Here is a 17,673-nt window from a genome sequence, read left to right as displayed (position 1 = left end):
GGATGACCTGGGGATTGAATCTGGGCTCAGACACTTAGCACCCACCCATCAACACCTGGCCGTGTAACCTTGAGCAAGTTACTTAACCCCAATTGCTTAGGGGAGGCCAGGTAGCACAGCATGTAAGAGTACTGGCCCCAGTGTCAGGATGACCTGGGGATCGAATCCGGGCTCAGAAGCTTAGCACCCACCCAGAAACACCTGGCCATGTAACCTTGAGCTAGTTACTTAATCCCAATTGCTTAGGGGCGGCCAGGCGGCTCAGCGAGTAAGAGCACAGGTCCCAGTGTCGGCATGACCTGGGGATCGAATATCAGATACTTAGCACTACACCCAGAAATAACTGGCCGTGTAACCTTGAGCTAGTTACTTAACCCCAATTGTTTTAAAAAAAAAAAAAAAGTTATTTGTCCTTCCTTCTCAAAGTGGACCCTGACATCAAGAAAGTGATGCCATGACTTGCAAGTGAATTAGATTTAAGTGAGGGAGGGCTGTGCAACATCACCAGTCTACTTTCTCCTTCAGAGTCATCTTGGTCCAGTGGAAAGATATAGATCAGGAAGACTGGAGGTGGCCCCAGATGCAGTGGGAGACCTTGGCCTTTTTAAAGCTAGTCAAAGCTAGCCTTTTTACCTAGTCAAAAAAAAAATCAATCTGAGAGGGGAAGACCCTCAGGGTTTCTAGCCAAAAAACAAACATTTGCTAATTATACTTACTCTTGAGCCATCAGGGCCCAAACAGTGCCCAAATGAGGCTTGGGCTAGGACCTATAGTTGATCAATCAATGAGAGCCAGAGGGATTTGGGTTTAAGGCAGGGTCCTCAATAAAGAAATCTAGCTGGCAAACCCCAAGATATGTTGTGAGGTTTCTTTGATCAAAATTTGTATTCCTTTGGGCACGGCACCTGCAGGTAAGGCTGTGATAACCTATGTGGACAGAGGAGAGGTACATTTTGGGGGAGATCTGACTTAACAGTTCTTGTTGAAGAGCTGGATGAGTTTGGGTTACCTACAGGCTCAGGTACTCAATGACATGGCCTACCTCACCATGCATTCCTCTTGTTGATCATTCTTCATTCAGGAAGAGGACCAATGGCAGCAGGAGGGCGATATCTCGATGTCTTGACTTGTGTGTGAACTGGATTTAAGTGAGACAGAGCTAGGAGCAAAGTTGTCAGCTTCATTCTGTCCTCCAGAGTCATGAGAGTCCAGTGGCAAGACAAAAGTCAGGACAACTGGTGATGGCCCCAGATGCAGTGGGTGACCTTGACCTTTACAGCTACACCAACGGGGGAGTATCCATGGTTCCAGTGTAACCTCTGCTGGTCAGATCACATAATTAAGTATTGCGTACCACATTTTAAAAGACCCTGTGACAAAATGATACATTTTTACAGCTGGGGTTCTTAAACTTTTTTCGTGCCATGGCCCTGTTTGGCATTCTGGGGAAGCCCAAGGAACGCTGTTTTGAAATGTACCAAATGAAACATCTAGGTCTACAAAGGAAGCCAATTCTATTGAAATACCATTATCAAAATATTTTTACAACAATGTTATCAGCCCCAAGAGCTTCTGTTCTAGAGTAAGGGTCTAAGGACAAAAAAAAAAATTGTGTAAAGAAAACCATTTGAGGACAGGGTGATAGGACTCAGGACATACTGGAGGAGAGATTTAAAGGTACGAGAATGAAGACTTCAAATATTTGAAATGCTGTAATGTAGAAAGAGGAGATTAAACTAACTCTATGTGGCCTGAGAGGACAGACCCAGAACCAGATACTTAGAGGCTGAAATGGGCTGCTTTGGGAAATTAGGAGCATCACTCAAAAGTGTTTGAGCAGAGATCACAGCCCATCAGTGAAGTTCTGGGCTTCTGTTCTGGGAAGTTCCTGAGGTGGTGGATATTAAAAGATGGTTTTGTCTTGGGGTCATATGCTGAGATCTGGAAGGAAACTCAAAGGCCTTTAAGTCCAACCCCTCCCCTTCATTTCACCGAGGAAGAAAGTGAGATTAAGAGTTTAAGTGATGGGGCGGCTAGGTAGTGCAGTGAATAGAGCACTGGCCCTGGAGTCAGGAGGACCTGGGTTCAAATACAGCCTCAGACACTTAACACACAAAAACTAGAGGTGTGACCTTGGGCAAGTCACTTAACCCCAATTGCCCTCCAAAAAGAAAAAAAAAACCGTTTAAGTGACTTGCCCAGAGGCATATAGGTAAGTAGCAGGTAGTAAGTGCCTGAAGCAGGATTTGAGCTCCTATCTAGCCTAATCTCAGGCCCAGAAGCATGCTAAGTAACTAACTGCCCAGGTCCATTGTGACTTTTAAGATCTCCTTGAAAAGTCTGTGAAATTGCTAGAGTATATGTTTGCCCACATTTGTAAAATAAACCTTTCTAGTATCAACTAAACTTGACATTAATTTCGCAAGGATGACTTGCAGATCCCAAATCTTATTTTCAAATGTATCCATCACACCAGAGAGAAAAACTGAAAACATTTTTTAAAAAAGTAAACTATAAAATGCGAAAACCATAGAAGCATAAGCATTAAGACACACACACACACACAGAGGGGGGAAAAGAACATTAAAGAATATTTTACCAATCTCTGTGGACAAATAAGGACAGGAGTGGCAAAAAAGGGGAAATTTTCCTGTACATCCATAGGGTGACTGGTACCTTGAGGACTCCAGAACCATTGTAGATGAAATATCCACATGGAAGCACATGCCAGGGGCTACATAAATAAAAAGGAATAGAAAACGGGGGAAGAACCATTAAATGCTACTGCAGAACACAAGACTTGCCTGTTTTAACTTCTTTTGTTAAAGTCTTTTTGACTTAAAATTCTCCAAACTCATGCTGAATCCATAATATGACAAATGAACAAAGAGAAAATATTTTTTAAAATTTCATAATGGCTGACACAAGTTTACCTGTGCAGCATCCTGAAAAAAAATTTTTTTCCAAGTTTTCCAGTCCAATTAAACCATTCAGATCCTATGAGGGAAGAATCAGCCTCTAGTTAGAGAAGGGGAGAAAGGAAAGGTAGGACATTAAACTTTTATTCTGAAATGATCTCTGGCCACAACAATAAAATTCAACAAATATTCACTAAACAGTCTATCTCCTGCCATCAGCTGTACAATACACACAGTATCATAAACTGGTCACTAGAATTAGAATCCACTACAACATATTTTATGTTCAGTGGCGACAGCAGCATCTCACAGATTTTTTTTTTACATACATATATACAATCCACATTCAATCTTTTTTTTTTTCACATATTTTCAGTACACACAGTTGCAGCATGTCACAGTCACGTTGTCTAAGTTGTTGCTTGATAAGACCCAAGCCACTGCCTAGACATAATCGTAGCAGTGGAGCTGAGTGATTACAATGACTTCTGATATATTTTCATAGCAGAGATGTACAAGCCCCAAGAAACAAATGGTTCACGATGTGTGTGTGTCTTAATGCTACTGAATTGGGCAATATCAAAATCTTTACCGACAGAATCTTTTTTTAAAAGAAAAATCTTCTGCTGACCAGAAATATCTTGTTGATGAGAAAAAAAAATACTAAAACAAATGGCGTCTCTTTAAAATAATCCATTCTTCCATTTGCTGGCTTTAAAGATTCCAATATAGCCCAATGCTACTGATGTCTAAAGTGTTTTCTAACATTCTGATGGAGTGATTTTGTATGACTCCAAACCACCCATTCAGGTAAAAGTGGCTTAAGTGCCTCGCACCCAAATTGTAAAAATTCCTGGCTTTGCCTTAACTAGAGCCAGGTACATAGAAAAGGAATGCACTTTGGTTCAAACCAAATGCCCTGGGATTAATCACACTATAAAATTAAACAGTTTGAGGTAAATTTTACAAATACAGTTGATTTCTGTCTAGTGTTCACATAACAAAAAAATAGCTTTTAAAAAATCAGTCTGATGTTAAGATACAAATAACTAAGGAATGCTCTCTTCAACCCTTTAAGTAAAAGTAGGCAACACCTGTGTGCAGCAAGGTGGTGTGTGTTAAGGCACCCCCCCATATGGCGAGTGACTCATGCCTTATGTTTGCATTAAGGCCTTTGAAAGTTAACTTGATGTTTTAAGACAGGTTTACCTTTGGAAAAATAGGTCCTTACTACCTCATATTCAAAGGGTTAGAGAAGCCCAGATGCATGCCTTACAACATGGCATTCAGAACAAAAGGCACATTGTTAACACTAAGGGCACGATTTTTATACTCTATTGTTAATCTACACAGCCTTGCATCACTCTCTCCTTCTACTGTTTTAGCAGTACACTTAAGTGGCAATAAACACTCCAGTGGTGCCAGAAACTGAGCCAGATGAGACTGCAACCAAAGACAAGACAACACGGTGCTGTTAATCGGTCTGAAAACAGCTCAGACATCCCTAGACAATGGTCACCTGTGAGGCTAAGTGCTGTTTCCAAGCCAACTCCTTGCAGCCTATCAGAGCCCTTAATAGAAGAATTTTTAAATTTACATCAAAGCAAGATGCAACATCTTTCCTTCTTTACATTATATATATATATATATGTATATATATGCTAGAATATTTTAAAGCAGCCATATCACAGAAAGCTGTTAATATAGCAGGATTTTTTTTTAAGTATAGAGGAAATTTCACTGTATTTGGGGTTAAAAAAATATCTCTGCACACTCAAGTTTGGCCTAAAAGTTTCCGGTTGCATTTATGAATAGTTGGTCACAAATGCATTATTGGCATTTTAAGAACCAGTTGGGTGGGAGGAAATAAAAATTTAGAAAAGAAGACAAGTGGCATTAACCCATCAATGATTGTTTTTAATTGTTTTATTATGAAATGTATATTAAAAGCAGGCTCGGGCTCAGGCTTCAAGATTTAAAACTAGATAATGACAAACTAGAAACTAAAAGAGGAAGGAAGGAGCAAAGGAATAAGGAAAAGGGAAATTGAGTCTTGACATTTTTGTTTTGTTGATTCCATAAGGAAATTAACCATCATTAAGAGACTTGTGGTTCACAGGGCAACCAAACCTCAGATTTCCTAGGGTCGAATGTTACTAAGAAATAAGCAGATATTTAAAGTTCAAAAGCCACTGATCATGTTGTATCACATTAGTATCATTTAAAATGCAACACTCATCTATTATTGCACTCTCACAGATTACATAGAATTGCATTCGGTATTCTACAACATTTTATTTGGACTAGGGGCAAGAAGCTATCCTTTTTAAATAAAGAAAAAAGTACAGATTAATTTATTGGTGACAACTTTAAATATTAAAGCAAATATCAACACCAATACCTTAATAAAAATGAATTTTAATTTTAAAGTATTGATTTTTTGGCAAATATTTCTGCATTTCCTGAGCATTTTTCTCCACTATCAACCAACCCACAAGGCTAAATCAAATGTTTTGTTCAAAACTGTTTTGTTATTTTGAAAAAGAAATGAAGCTGTTGTTGCAGATAACTGGGAGAAGAAATTAACCGGAAACTTTCTTGGCCTCACTGGGGACCATGCTTTAAGCACTCGTAAAACAATTTACAGGCAATTTAAGATTCTCTGTTCATATAAAAATCATTTTGCTAATTTATTACCCTAACTAAAGCCTCTTGTCCAAAAAGCCAGAAATCTTTCTAGAGTAAATTACACATTCTGTAACATTGCTCATTTGCCCTCACTTTATCTGGTGCATCTCGCTGTTGATCAATTTGTGATGAAATACTGACTTTTGTAGTCATGGGAATCATTACTATTCAGGGAAGGAAGAAATATTCCCTTTCCTAAGTCTGGATATTATTCTTCCAGGTGAAGTGTCTTCCCCACAAAAACTAGAAATGCTCTCCAAAGAAAGTGTAAAATAAAAAAAAAAATAGGAATGTAATTTCTTACTCTTTTAATCATCATCCTAGAGATTAACTAAAAAATGAATATGTCCTTGAATTACTCCTTTTTTTAGTGCTGGTGTGAGTCAATCCTAACCGGGGCAGTTACAAAGTACTTCTGCTAATAGAGGAGAATTAACTTTTTCTTAGTGAAGAATGAACTCTCCTTGGGCTAAAAAAAAACTTTTGGTAGCATCACAGAACAACACAAGATAGTCGATCTAGTTTTTCTCCTAGAGTTTTCAACTGAGGTCATAATCCATCAGAAATGAAAAGTCTTCTCTATGTTAACAATTCAAGGGTCTACTTGAAAGAAGGGGAAAAGAGCAAATTGTGGTTGCAAGCAAGAGATGTCCGAGTGGGACAAGGAGGGCAGAGGGGAGATTAGGTAAGGAGTGAACGAAGGGACAGTGAGAATGAGAACTACTCTATGGGCCACACATCTAAAATTAGGTTTAAAACATTTTGCAATACATGACTTTCTCTTTACAAAGCTGCTCATCTGTCATATTGTAAGATTTAGAAGAGTGCACAGATTCCCATCTTCATTCATCCACCCACAGTCTGCCTTCTCTAGCTTTTCTACACACTGTCTGAATGTTAATAGGACAAAATTTCTCTTAGGGATTTTATTTTTGCTTTTGTTTGGACACTGATCTTAAGAGTGACCTTTCAAAATATTGTAGGACACAGCAGTACCTTCAGAGGACAGATTGCTTCCACCCTAACCATTCCTACTCCTACATCCCAGATGTTATGGAAAACAATAGTACATGCTTCAATTGTGGACAAATGTTGAAGATGGTGAGAGCCCTACGAGGCAACCACTCTTAGGAAACTATAATGTGAACCCATAAAAAACATAGTGAATTATCTTTTGACACCAAGCTGTAATGCATGGCAGTCATGTCGTAATCAATGGCCTGCCACTGATATTTATTACTCTGCCACACAAAATACAGTAAGGCTCATCATACTTTAGAAGACAAAACATTCTTTAAAACTATAAAAACTTAAAGCATTGTCCCCATATACTTTATAAAAACAAAATGAACAACTCTTACATTTAAAATAAGTGCTAAAAAGATACAAATAAGTAAAATTATTGAGCAAATGAAAACATATCTGAGCTACTTGTTTCAAATGAATAAGGCCCAGCAATATAGTATCTCTCAGATTACCAGCATTAGGGCACTCAAGCTCAGCTAACAAGTTTTGGCAACACTGTCCTCTGCTGAATATTCCCATTGGCATCCGTCATTTGCGCCAAATTAGTCCTCAGTTTGGATGCTGAGCTTGAAGGTGGAGGTAACTTGGAAATAGATGTTATAGCACCAGTGCTTTCAGTTATCCGTTTTGCTGTGGTCTTCTCCCCGGTTGGAGGCTTTGGCAAGCGCCTCCGAAGCCAGGGATGTCTCAATGCCTGGCCAGGGGTCATGCGTATGGCAGGATCCCACTCTAAACACTGTTTCAAGAAATCAAGGAAAAGAGGATCGTCACACCCCTTAAGTGCAGTCCCCCACTCTCTACTCTCCGGTGGGCCCCTCAGTTTCCCCCTTCGGGAGCGGCCGCCATTCAGAATGATGGAGCCGTCGGACAAAGTTGTAACAGTGCAATACCGGGGATAACCCTTAGAGCTCACAAAATTTTTGGCTCGTTTGGATGCATCTAGCAGTTTGGGGGCAGGCATGCCCAAGAGTTCGATCATACAAGCCAGCTGGTCCCCTTCATCTTCCCCAGGCAAGAGAGGGTAACCCGTTAGGAGTTCTGCTAGAATACAGCCCAAGCTCCACATATCGATAGGCATTCCGTAACGAGCACCAAGAATCACTTCTGGCGCCCGATAAAAACGTGACTGAATGTACGTGTAGACACGCTGATGTTCGTAACAACTGGAGCCAAAATCAATCACCTTAATACCACTCCTACCCTGTTGCTTTAATAAGATGTTCTCGGGTTTAAGGTCACAGTGAATGATTCTATTTTTGTGCAAAGCATCCAAGCACTGCAAAATCGAATGGGCAAATTTTCGAACCAAGGGCAAGCTGAAGCCCTGAAATTTGTTTTTCTTGATAAGCTCATAGAGGTTCATACTCAGTAACTCAAAGGTCATGCATATGTGGTTGCGGAAAGTGAAGTTCTCCAGCATGTGGATGACGTTCATATTGTTGTCCTTATCCTGCTTCCGCAGGTGTTCCAGGATCCGGATTTCCTCTGCAGCCTGCCGGTGGAAACGCTTTTCATTCCTCACCATCTTCAGGGCCACGTGTTGATGTACTTTGTGGTCATAGGCCTTTACCACCTGTCCAAAGCTCCCTTTCCCTATGACCTTTAGGACTTCATACCTATAAGCAATGTGATCGTGGGGCACTTGCACGTAAGAGCCCTGATCATCATCATAGCCACCATTGTTTGGCCCGCCCGTCGTGCCTTGGCGTTTCTTTGCGTTTGGACCCAAAAAGTATATTTCAGGGTAGCTAAAAATCTCATGGTGTTCAAAGGCTGTTAGTTTTAGCACATACTGCTTCATTGCCTGTTCTGGTGTCATAGAGACGGCTTTCACTTTCCCAGTTCCTTCTACAGACTTCAAAGAGCTGGAGCTCCCCTGACGTCTATGAATGCTGTCCAATTGTCTGTCTTGTACTAGCGGCAATCCGGTTTTACCAACTGTTGTAAGCCCGTTTGGTTGTGTCGTAAGAACTGTCCTCTTATTACTATTATCTTCAAAAAGCTGCTGTACCTGGAGTTGTGTGTGACTGCCAATGACCAGGTGATCATTCATAACGTGCTTGCCACCAGCAATCTAGAAGTCAAAGATATCAACTTCGATTAGACCATAAAGGGTCTGTCTTTATGAACGGAGTATTCTATACATTGATTTCCCATCTACCTTGCTCTATATGGTTTAACTTACATTCCAGAATTAAGTTCATTAATAAGTTGTTATATACCCTGAAGGCATGCCATAAATATGGATCCACAAAATAGCAGTGAAGATGCTAAAAATCTAGAGAAGAAAGAGGTGAAGGAGGAGGAAGAGGAAGAGGAAGACAAAAAGAAGCTACCTTCCCCCAAACTGCCCTGTCTCCCTAGGTACTTTTCATCTACTTGTACAAATTTTGACTTTTTACACAAAGATGGGCATGAAGCATCTACTGTTTGGCCAGAAAACACTATTAATGGAGAACAAGACCAATCAATCTTAGACATGTATTCATTTCATCAAATCAAGAACAGAGATACTCACAGTGACATCTTATAAAAAATCCTTACCTTATTTAGCTAAAAGGTCTTGTACTTTTTATCAGAACTAGGGCCATTAAACATCCTCTGTTCTGACGAACAATCCAACCCCTTCACTTTTTCCAGGGACTCACATGGTCAATAGACTAAGTCAATCTAGAAGACTATGTCCTTGTGCTATAGGAAAAACTCAGCCTTTAACATGGAATTTAGTCAGCAATTTCAATGTCAGGTACGTGTGCCACCAGAAAGGTAGTATTCCTATCTAAAAAGGCGTGTTAATGTGAGTTTGCCAGAGGTCCCCAAACCAGCACTGTGATAGAATGGGTACACCCCAGCCTTCCTAAAGTGCTGCTTATGTGATCTGAAAACTTCTTAGGGCCGTAGTTTCCTCATCTGAAAAATGAGAGGGTTGATCTTGATGGTCCATAAAGTCATTTCCATTTCTACCTGTTTGATCCTGTGAAGGACAATTTTTCATAGTGGACAAAGCACTGGATTTGGAGTTAAGAGTACTTGGGTTTCAATCAATCAATAAGCACCTACTATGTGCCAGGCATTTTGGATACAAAATGAGGCAAAGGGCAATCCCTTCCCTCAAAGAAGTTACTACCTAATAGGGGAGATAATCTACAATTGAATACATATAAAACAAGCTGTATACAATATAAATTGATTGCAAATAAAATATGAGTTAGAAAGCACTAGAATTCAGAGGGGTTGGGCAAGGCTGCCTGTAAAAAAAAAATTTATTTTAGTTGGTACTTAAAGGAAGGCAGGGAGGTCAGTAATCAGAGCAAAGGAAAATAAACTAGGCAAAGGAAAGGACAGGAGCTGAAAAATGGAGTGCCTTGTTCATGGAATTGCCAGGAAGCCAGTGTCACTGGATCAAGGAGGATGTGTTGGAGAACAAGATATAAGAAGAGTGAAAATGTAAGAGAGGGCTAGATTATGAAGTGCTTTGAATGCCAAACAGAGCATTTTGTGTGTGTGTTCCTGGAGGCAATTAGAAGTCACTAGAGTTTACTGAGTAGGGGGTAGGGGGGTGGGAGGTGACATGATCAGACTTCCACTTTAGGAAATCACTTCAACAGCTGAATGTAGGGTGGACTGGCTCCAGTCCTAAATCTGGGGTCTTATAATCATGAGACCCCCTTTTGGGGAGAGCTGGGCCTGCTTAGGGAAAATCTAACAATTTACTATGTGGCACAGATAGTATATGTGAATAAATGGTAATTTAGTTTCATAATAGATAACCAAGATTTTTAGTAAAATTTTTTTAGTGGATACTGTGTATGCAGTTGTGGAAAGTATGTTAATTATCTGGATAGTCTGTTTTGCTACATGTGCACTCCTAAGGCATAAGGCATTTGAGACTGTCATAAATAACGATCTATGTTCAAGAGGTTTTCCTAAAGATTATAGAGACAATAAAGAACAGGGTTTTTTTTCTATTATCAATTTGACAAAAAGATTTTAAAAACAAATGTTTTGAACAATACATAAACTTCAAGAATTGCCACTTTCATTATATACCAAGTACTGGGCAGCATTCTATAAGGCTGGCAGAGGGGGAGGAATAAAAGGGAAAATCTAGGTAATATAAAAACAAAAGATATGAACAAAAACATATTTTAAAACATATTAGGCAGATTCCAAAATGCTAAAATTAGGGAAATAAAAGTAGCAGGACAGTTATAAGGTTTGCAGGTTTTATGTTTAAGAACAAGCTAGGGGCTTGATCTTAATAGCCCCTAGGATTCTTTCTAATATACACTCTATGAAATTTCTAACTACTATACAATGTCTCCTTCCCCTGACCAACCTCCTCCTACAGGAAAAAAAAATCTCAGCACATTTCCTACCTCAGTTTGCCAGTTATGGTTTCTAGCTGTTCTCTACAATTTTCCTTTCTTTGTGGACTCAAAAACAAAAAGAAATGTGAGCAAGGTGGGGGCGGCTAGGTGGCACAGTGAATAGAGCACCAGCCCTGGAGTAAGGAGGACCTGAGTTCAAATGTGGCCTCAGACACTCACCCTGTAACTTTGGGCAAGTCACTTAACCCCAATTGCCCTCTAAAAAGAAAAAAAAAAAAAGAAATGTGAGCAAGTCTTTCCAAGAATGTCAATCTCCCCAAGTCAAGGCAGAGAAACTCTAACAACAGAGTTCAGGAAAGCCCAAGCTGACACAGCAAGGGTATAAAAGTGTTAGAATATTATTAGGGATTAAATAAAATTTGGGACTCTGGAAGCTCCTCGTGGCATTACAGAAATTTTGTTTTAAGTGTAAAAAGTTCAACTCAGTATTCGGGAACTTTGAAGATTTTTTAAAATAAGAGATTTCTGTTTTTTACATAATTGGAAATATAAATTATGAAATAGTTGTAGGTTCCAGAAACAAATGATATTTTTATGATTTAACTGTCAACAACCCCTGGTCATATTGGACAGCATTATTTTTGAGAATTGCCTTACATAATATTATAAGAAAACATGAAATCAAAGCCCAGGGGATTGACTAATATCTCTAGGGACCAAAGTCTCCAGACCTTGAGTCTTGTACTGTACTTATTATCAGAGACTTTGAATTCAGTAAAAGTTCATTTTAAAATTAAAAAAAAAAACAATTCTACATAGCAGATCCATTGTCCTAAAACCTGGGAACAATTTACAACAGCCTACAAAATCTCTGGGGGAAGGGGAAAAGAAGAGGTTAGTTAGAATTACTTCCAGAATATACATTTGCCAGATAGGTAATAAACTCAAGACTTAAAAATCAATACCTTTCATACTGTCCCATGAAGTTTTCAGTCTCTAATCTAGACTAGCTTGCTTCCATTGTAAAAATTCCTCTGACCATCGAGCTCTGCTCAAAGAATACTTATTTTAAAAAAGAAAATGTTGAAAAATACAACAAAAACAGTGCTCTATTCTTGTGTGGCAATTTAAATCATTGCCAATAATACAATGACAAATCCTTGCTAACACAAAGAGCTAACATTCCCCCAAGTGCCTTAAATGTCATAATACACTACTCTGATGTCACCAAAAGCATAGATAGTCTAGCGGTCTAGGAAACAAGATAGAATCCAAGAAGGCTAGGATTTTTACTCCACCTCTCGCACTATCCGTTTACCTTCTCAGTTTTGAAATATTCCCATCCACTAAATGGGGATACCACCACTTATTGAGTTCCTATTGCCTTCTGGCATGGATGATTAATGCCAGAATACCTTACATAAGAATAGCACCATGAAATGTTATCAAGTTATAACTGAAAATTAAATGAGGAAAATGCTACAGTAGTATCTTCCCTATGCTCAAGACAACCTGTAGAAGATTACCTTAAATACTTTTAGCTCAATGCTCAAAGGTAAATAAAGTGAATGAAGACGTATCATAGATGCTAACACATAGATGAGAGAGACAGAGAGACAGAAAAAAAGACAAAAAGAGACAGAGAAAGATGAAGAGACAGAGGCAGAAACACAGAGACAGAGATGAATAGGTGATAGATGGAAATAGATGGATGGATGGATAGATAGATAGATAGATAGATAGATAGATGGATGGATGGGTAGGGGGAGGGATAATGTCACATATATAGAGAGAGTCAGGAAAAAAAAGGGTAAGGGGACAAGTTAAATCTCAAAGTTCATAATCTTTATGTTGTATGTGTAACCTTCCTTACTATGTGTGCAAAGAGATGCTGGGGCAAGCTCCTATGACAAGATCATTCTCCCCCTCCAGAAAGTCTTGGTTTTTTTTTTCCACTCTTATTTAAAAATAGCTCTTCCCAGGTCCAACTGTCCTAAAATTAAAAATAAAAACTTCTAACAGTGTGACAAGTGTGGGGAGATATAGGTTCAGAAAGTGTATTAGCCTTTCTCTATAACCTAGAAACACTTACTAGAATTAACAGCCTCAGCCAAAAGGTGGAGGTGGGAGTTAAATTCAGTCACCACATGGGTGACGTTGGGAAGTGTGGCATCTCCAGAGCTCATTTTCTTTGGTAAAGCTAGGGGCTTGATCTTGATAGCCCCTAGGATTCCTTCGAATTTACACTCTCTAAAATTTCTAACTACTATACAATGTCTCCCCCTGACCAGTCCTACAGGAAAAAAAAAAATCTCAGCACATTTCCTAACTCAAATATCTAGTAACTGGCAACTCATGCAGAGTTCATACACAGGTACAGCAAGCTGCTATGAGGATGAGCTCTGAGACAGGTAGCTGAATCAGCAAATTAACAACCCCCAAAGACAGCATTTCTGATACACCTGAGAGAAATAAAGGTAGTCAGGTACACTTGGAGTCACGAAGTACTGAGTTCAAATCCTGCTTAAACACCCTGGGCCAATCATTTAAACTCTCTCAGCCTCTATTCTGCTATTGTAGTTGTTATAAAGATCAAAGGAGATAATATAGTCAAAGTATTTTGCAAATGTTATAAATTCTATTATTATTATTGTACTGTATACTCTCTCTATAGAGGTCTCATCACATCTTTTAAATCAATCAACTCTTTCCATTTCAAAGAGTTCTGAAGTGCAAATGGGCTCTTTGATCAAAAAAGCACCCCTTTATCAAGCTGAACTCCAGATAGAACTGGGGCACTTCTTCTAGTAGTCAACAGCGTTCTGTAGCAGGAGCTTACTACCTCTGTGACCCTGGGCTGTGTGACCTGTGTGATCTATGTATGACCTTTACTCCTTCATATCTCTGGGCCTCAGTTTCCTTGTTAAAACGCAGCTGAATTACATGACTAGTCAGGTCTAAATCTAAATTTTTGAGAATTGCCTTACATAATATTCTAAGAAAACATGAAATCAAAGCCCAGGGGACTGACAAATATCTCTAGGGACCAAAGTCTCCAGACCTTGAGTCTTATACTGTACTTATTATCAGAGACTAGATCTAAATCTATGATTCTATGACAGTTAAAAAACTTAGAATCATATATTAAAGGCTGGATGGAACTCAAGAGTCCAACCCCCTCATTACAATATTTAGTAAAAACCTGGACTGATATATCCTATTTAGTAAATGTCAGATGACAGCCTCCCCCCCCCAAAAAAAAACAGGCTCCCAAAAAACAAAACACCCTAAAAAAAATTGGTTGCAACAAATACATTTTCTAATGCATATTTTCTAAGGCATTGTATAATAATATGAATCTGCCTGTACCTGTGCTTATAGTCTAATACAATATTTAAGTTCTGTAGTGAAATCTTAGCTCACTGATGTTCTAGATTAGTGTTAGCAAAACATTACATTTTATAGACCTGGGATGGGGATAGGGGGAAATCATCAACCTTGTCATCCACTTGTAATGTTTCCTTCAGACTAAAAAAATTACTGCAAAAAAAAAAAAAAAAGAGGGCAAGGCCTGAATTTCCATCTGTTAAGTGATGTCATTTCTGGGACAAGCACCTGCCAGATCTAGCTGCCCCCCCTCCCACCCCACCCCTGACTCTGGAAAACACTCCAACAGTGAACAGAGATGGCTGTCTGCCCAATTCAACTGGACTGGAGGATCTGGATGAAGAAAGAGGGAAAGAGCCCATCACTAGCTCCAAACACATTTCTTCTCTTATAGCAGAAACCATTCATGGTCTGTCCATGGGAGTTGAGAAAATCATTGATAGTGCAAAATTCGGTTTTCAACGTGCAGCAGAGACAAAATATTTGGGCTTCTTGGCCTCCTTCTTATAAAAATACTTAAGATATCTTTCTCCCTACAATGACAGGGCTGTTGGTATTCATCACTAGTGTCAAACTGTAGGGCCCCAGTGGATGCTGTGTTTTCAGCCGGACGGTCTTTTATTTTTTCCTCCTATTTTAATTACTCCCTCTGTTGAGATCAAACTTGTAACACTCATAAAACATGTCTATACAAGCAATGGGTCATTGGCATGGCTCCCTTCTGGCTGGTGAGAGAGGTCTGGGAGGTTCATTTAGGGATCAATTTTCCGGGTATGGCCCAGTGACTGCCCTTAGCACATTTGTTTCTATAAATAACCACCTGGGGGTGGAGAAGGGGTGCTTCATGAGCAGGAAGGGGCAGGAAGAGGGAAAGCAGGCTGCAAGAAAAGAGGAAATAGAGTGTTGGGGGGGTACACGAGACCAAGCTGGAAATAAATCCTTTGTGGCTGCAGCTTTTAGGACCTGACTGAGTTGAGTCGGGGTAGCCCGGTATGGTGGGAAGACCATGGACCTGGTTATCTAGCCATCTGAGCTCAAATCCCAAACAAGGAAAGCGGTCCAGACATTTCTCCTCTCTGGGCCTCAGTTTCCTCCTCTGTAAAATGCAGAAGGTGGGCTCAACGGGCTCTCTCAGCTCCCTGAGCCCAGGGGTTGGGGCTAAGCATGCCCTGGGCCGGCCCCCCTCTCGGGCCCTCCTCCCTCCCCCCCGGGGGGCTCTCACCGTGTGGGCCACGGCAGCGGCGGCGGCGGCGGCGGCCGCGGTGTTGCTGGACCTGAGAGGCGGCAGGGTGAGCGGGGACGGCGGGCCAGTCCCCACACCGCTCCGGGGAGCCCCAGCTCCGAGTCCCGGCGAAGCCTGCAGCTGACGGACGGTGCTCTCCCCTCCTCTGCCTGGGGAAGACACGAGGGAGACAAAAGAGAGTGTGAGAGGCCCGAGAGCCGGCCGGGGGCCCTCTCCTGGGCCTCGCTCGGGCCCGCAGCGGCAACACCGCCACCAGCAGCCCCGCGGGGGGGCGGGCCCCGCACAACAGCCATTTGGGGCGGCGGGGGGGGGAGGGGGGAGGAGGACGTCCGGGAAAAGTTAATGACCAACGCTGAGCCCAGCAGCACGCGGTGCAAAGTTAACGCAGCCCCTCGGGCGCGAAGAGACATTATTTAAGAGACCTGGGAAGAAACTGCCTCCTGGGGGGGGCCTGGTGCACGTTGTAGGCGACGTCTGGCCGGGAGGGGGAGGTTTGATCAGGGTGTGTTGGTGTGCTGGGAGAAGGCGGGGTACAGGCGCGACGGGGGCAGAAGAGAATCTTCCAGGGCTCTCTTCGGCCACCCCCACCCCCAAGCCCAAACCTAGCCTAGCGGGAACTGCAGATGCCCCCCGAGGTCGTGCTACGTTTGCAAGGCGTGGCGGGGGGGGGGGGGGGGGGGGGGAGGAAGGGCCCCCCCCCCCCCCCCCCTCCCGCCACAGTACGCGTGCATCCCCGCTCCGAGGGGGGCATTTCCAGCCCCAGGGAACAATGATCAGCGAGCCCACCCGGGGAAGCAGCAGCGGCTCCCGGCCTGCGTGGGCTCCCGCCGGCGCCCCGGGCCCCAGCTCCGCCCGCGCCCTGGCTCGCCTGGGACTTTGTTTCCAGAGGCTCCGCGCGCCCGCCCGGACCGGGCTCGACGGCCCCTCCCCCCCTCCCGTTCCCCAGCCCCGCCGGGCTCCGGCGCGGGGCTGGGCGCGCGTGCCCCCCTCCTTCTTCTCCTTACCAGCTGGGTAGGCGGCAGAAGCGGCAGCGGGTTTCCTGGTTAACATGGCCGCTGGAGAGGAAAATGCATTTCAGGGCGGCCGCCGCTGCTGCTGCTACTTCTCGCTGCAGCCGCCGCCGCCGCCGCCTGCTGCTCCTAGTCTGCCCTCGGCCCGCCGATCCCCGGCGCCTGGTCGCCGTCTCCAAAGAGCTACACCCAGACACACACGCTCCGCCGCATCCCCAGGGCCCGGGCCCGCCGCCGCGAGGCCCCGGCTCTCCTCCTCGCCGCCGTCGTCCTCCTCCTCTTCCTCAGAGAGCAGCAGCAGCAGCAGAAGCCCCGCCGCCACCCCCCGGCCCATGCACATCCCTCCACCCTCCCCCACCCCCGCCGCCGACCTCCCCGACTGCCTCGCGGAGGAGCGAGCAGGGGCGATCGGGAGAGCCTCCTCACACACTCACTCACACTCACGCGCACACCGTCTCTCTCTCGGGGCTCAGACCGAGAGCGCTGTCCCCGCCCCTGGCTCCCGGCTTGCCTGGGCTCCCCTCCTCCCAGCCTGGCAGTCACTCAGCAGCGCAAGCCCGTCCCCTGCTCCCCACCCAAGCCAACCCACGTCCATATAGCCACACACTCGCCCCACTTCCAAAAAACTAACTCCAGAAATCCCTCCCCTGCCAGACCAGAGGCAGATGCCCCTTCCCCGTCTTCCTTGGCAAACTCTCGGCAGCCCTCCGCAGAGCCCCCACCTCCGGCTCCCCTCCGCTGCCGTCCGCCCGGGACCTCCTTCCCTTCCCGTTCTCCCAGTCATCTGCAAAGACCCCTCCTCTTTCCTCCACAGCCCAGGCTCCCGTAACCTCACTCTAAGGAAATGTCTGCAGAGCCCCCTCTCGCCCCAGCCCAAAAATGCCTCCTCGTTTCCTCTCGCCCTCACCCACAATACGGCGCCCCCCCTACTCAACCCCAGCCCCGCCCTGATCCAAACGAATCCAGCCTAGGTTTAAAATATCCAAAGTTGTTGTTCGGTCACCTCAGCCAGCCAAAAACCCACACAGCCCTTCGCTCAGCCAGGCTCCGGGGGGATCCTGAGAGCCTGG

General features: G+C 43.3%; 1 protein-coding gene across 2 annotated transcripts; it reads right to left on the bottom strand.

Annotated features, from left to right (window-relative positions):
- Window positions 1–3,046: 3,046 nt before the first annotated feature.
- Window positions 3,047–17,074, bottom strand: DYRK2 (dual specificity tyrosine phosphorylation regulated kinase 2). Of its 2 annotated transcripts, XM_069080990.1 has the most exons (4): window positions 17,038–17,074; window positions 16,598–16,648; window positions 15,573–15,742; window positions 3,047–8,706 (listed from the first exon to the last, which is right to left on the bottom strand). In XM_069080990.1, the coding sequence occupies exons 2-4, from the start codon at window positions 16,641–16,643 to the stop codon at window positions 7,105–7,107; spliced, it is 1,818 nt and encodes a 605-aa protein (XP_068937091.1). In that variant the 5' UTR covers window positions 16,644–16,648; window positions 17,038–17,074; the 3' UTR covers window positions 3,047–7,104. The 2 variants fall into 2 exon arrangements, with proteins under 2 accessions (XP_068937091.1, XP_068937098.1); XM_069080997.1 differs by lacking the exons at window positions 15,573–15,742; window positions 16,598–16,648; window positions 17,038–17,074 and adding an exon at window positions 11,929–14,567.
- Window positions 17,075–17,673: the final 599 nt, after the last annotated feature.

This window comes from Petaurus breviceps, unplaced genomic scaffold (genome assembly GCF_028583685.1).
Source record: "Petaurus breviceps papuanus isolate PSGF00001 unplaced genomic scaffold, PetGlider_PUasm1.0 154, whole genome shotgun sequence".
Classification (NCBI taxonomy): domain Eukaryota; kingdom Metazoa; phylum Chordata; class Mammalia; order Diprotodontia; family Petauridae; genus Petaurus; species Petaurus breviceps.
Note: the sequence above shows the minus strand (reverse complement) of the source record. Positions and strands in the feature narration are given on the sequence as shown.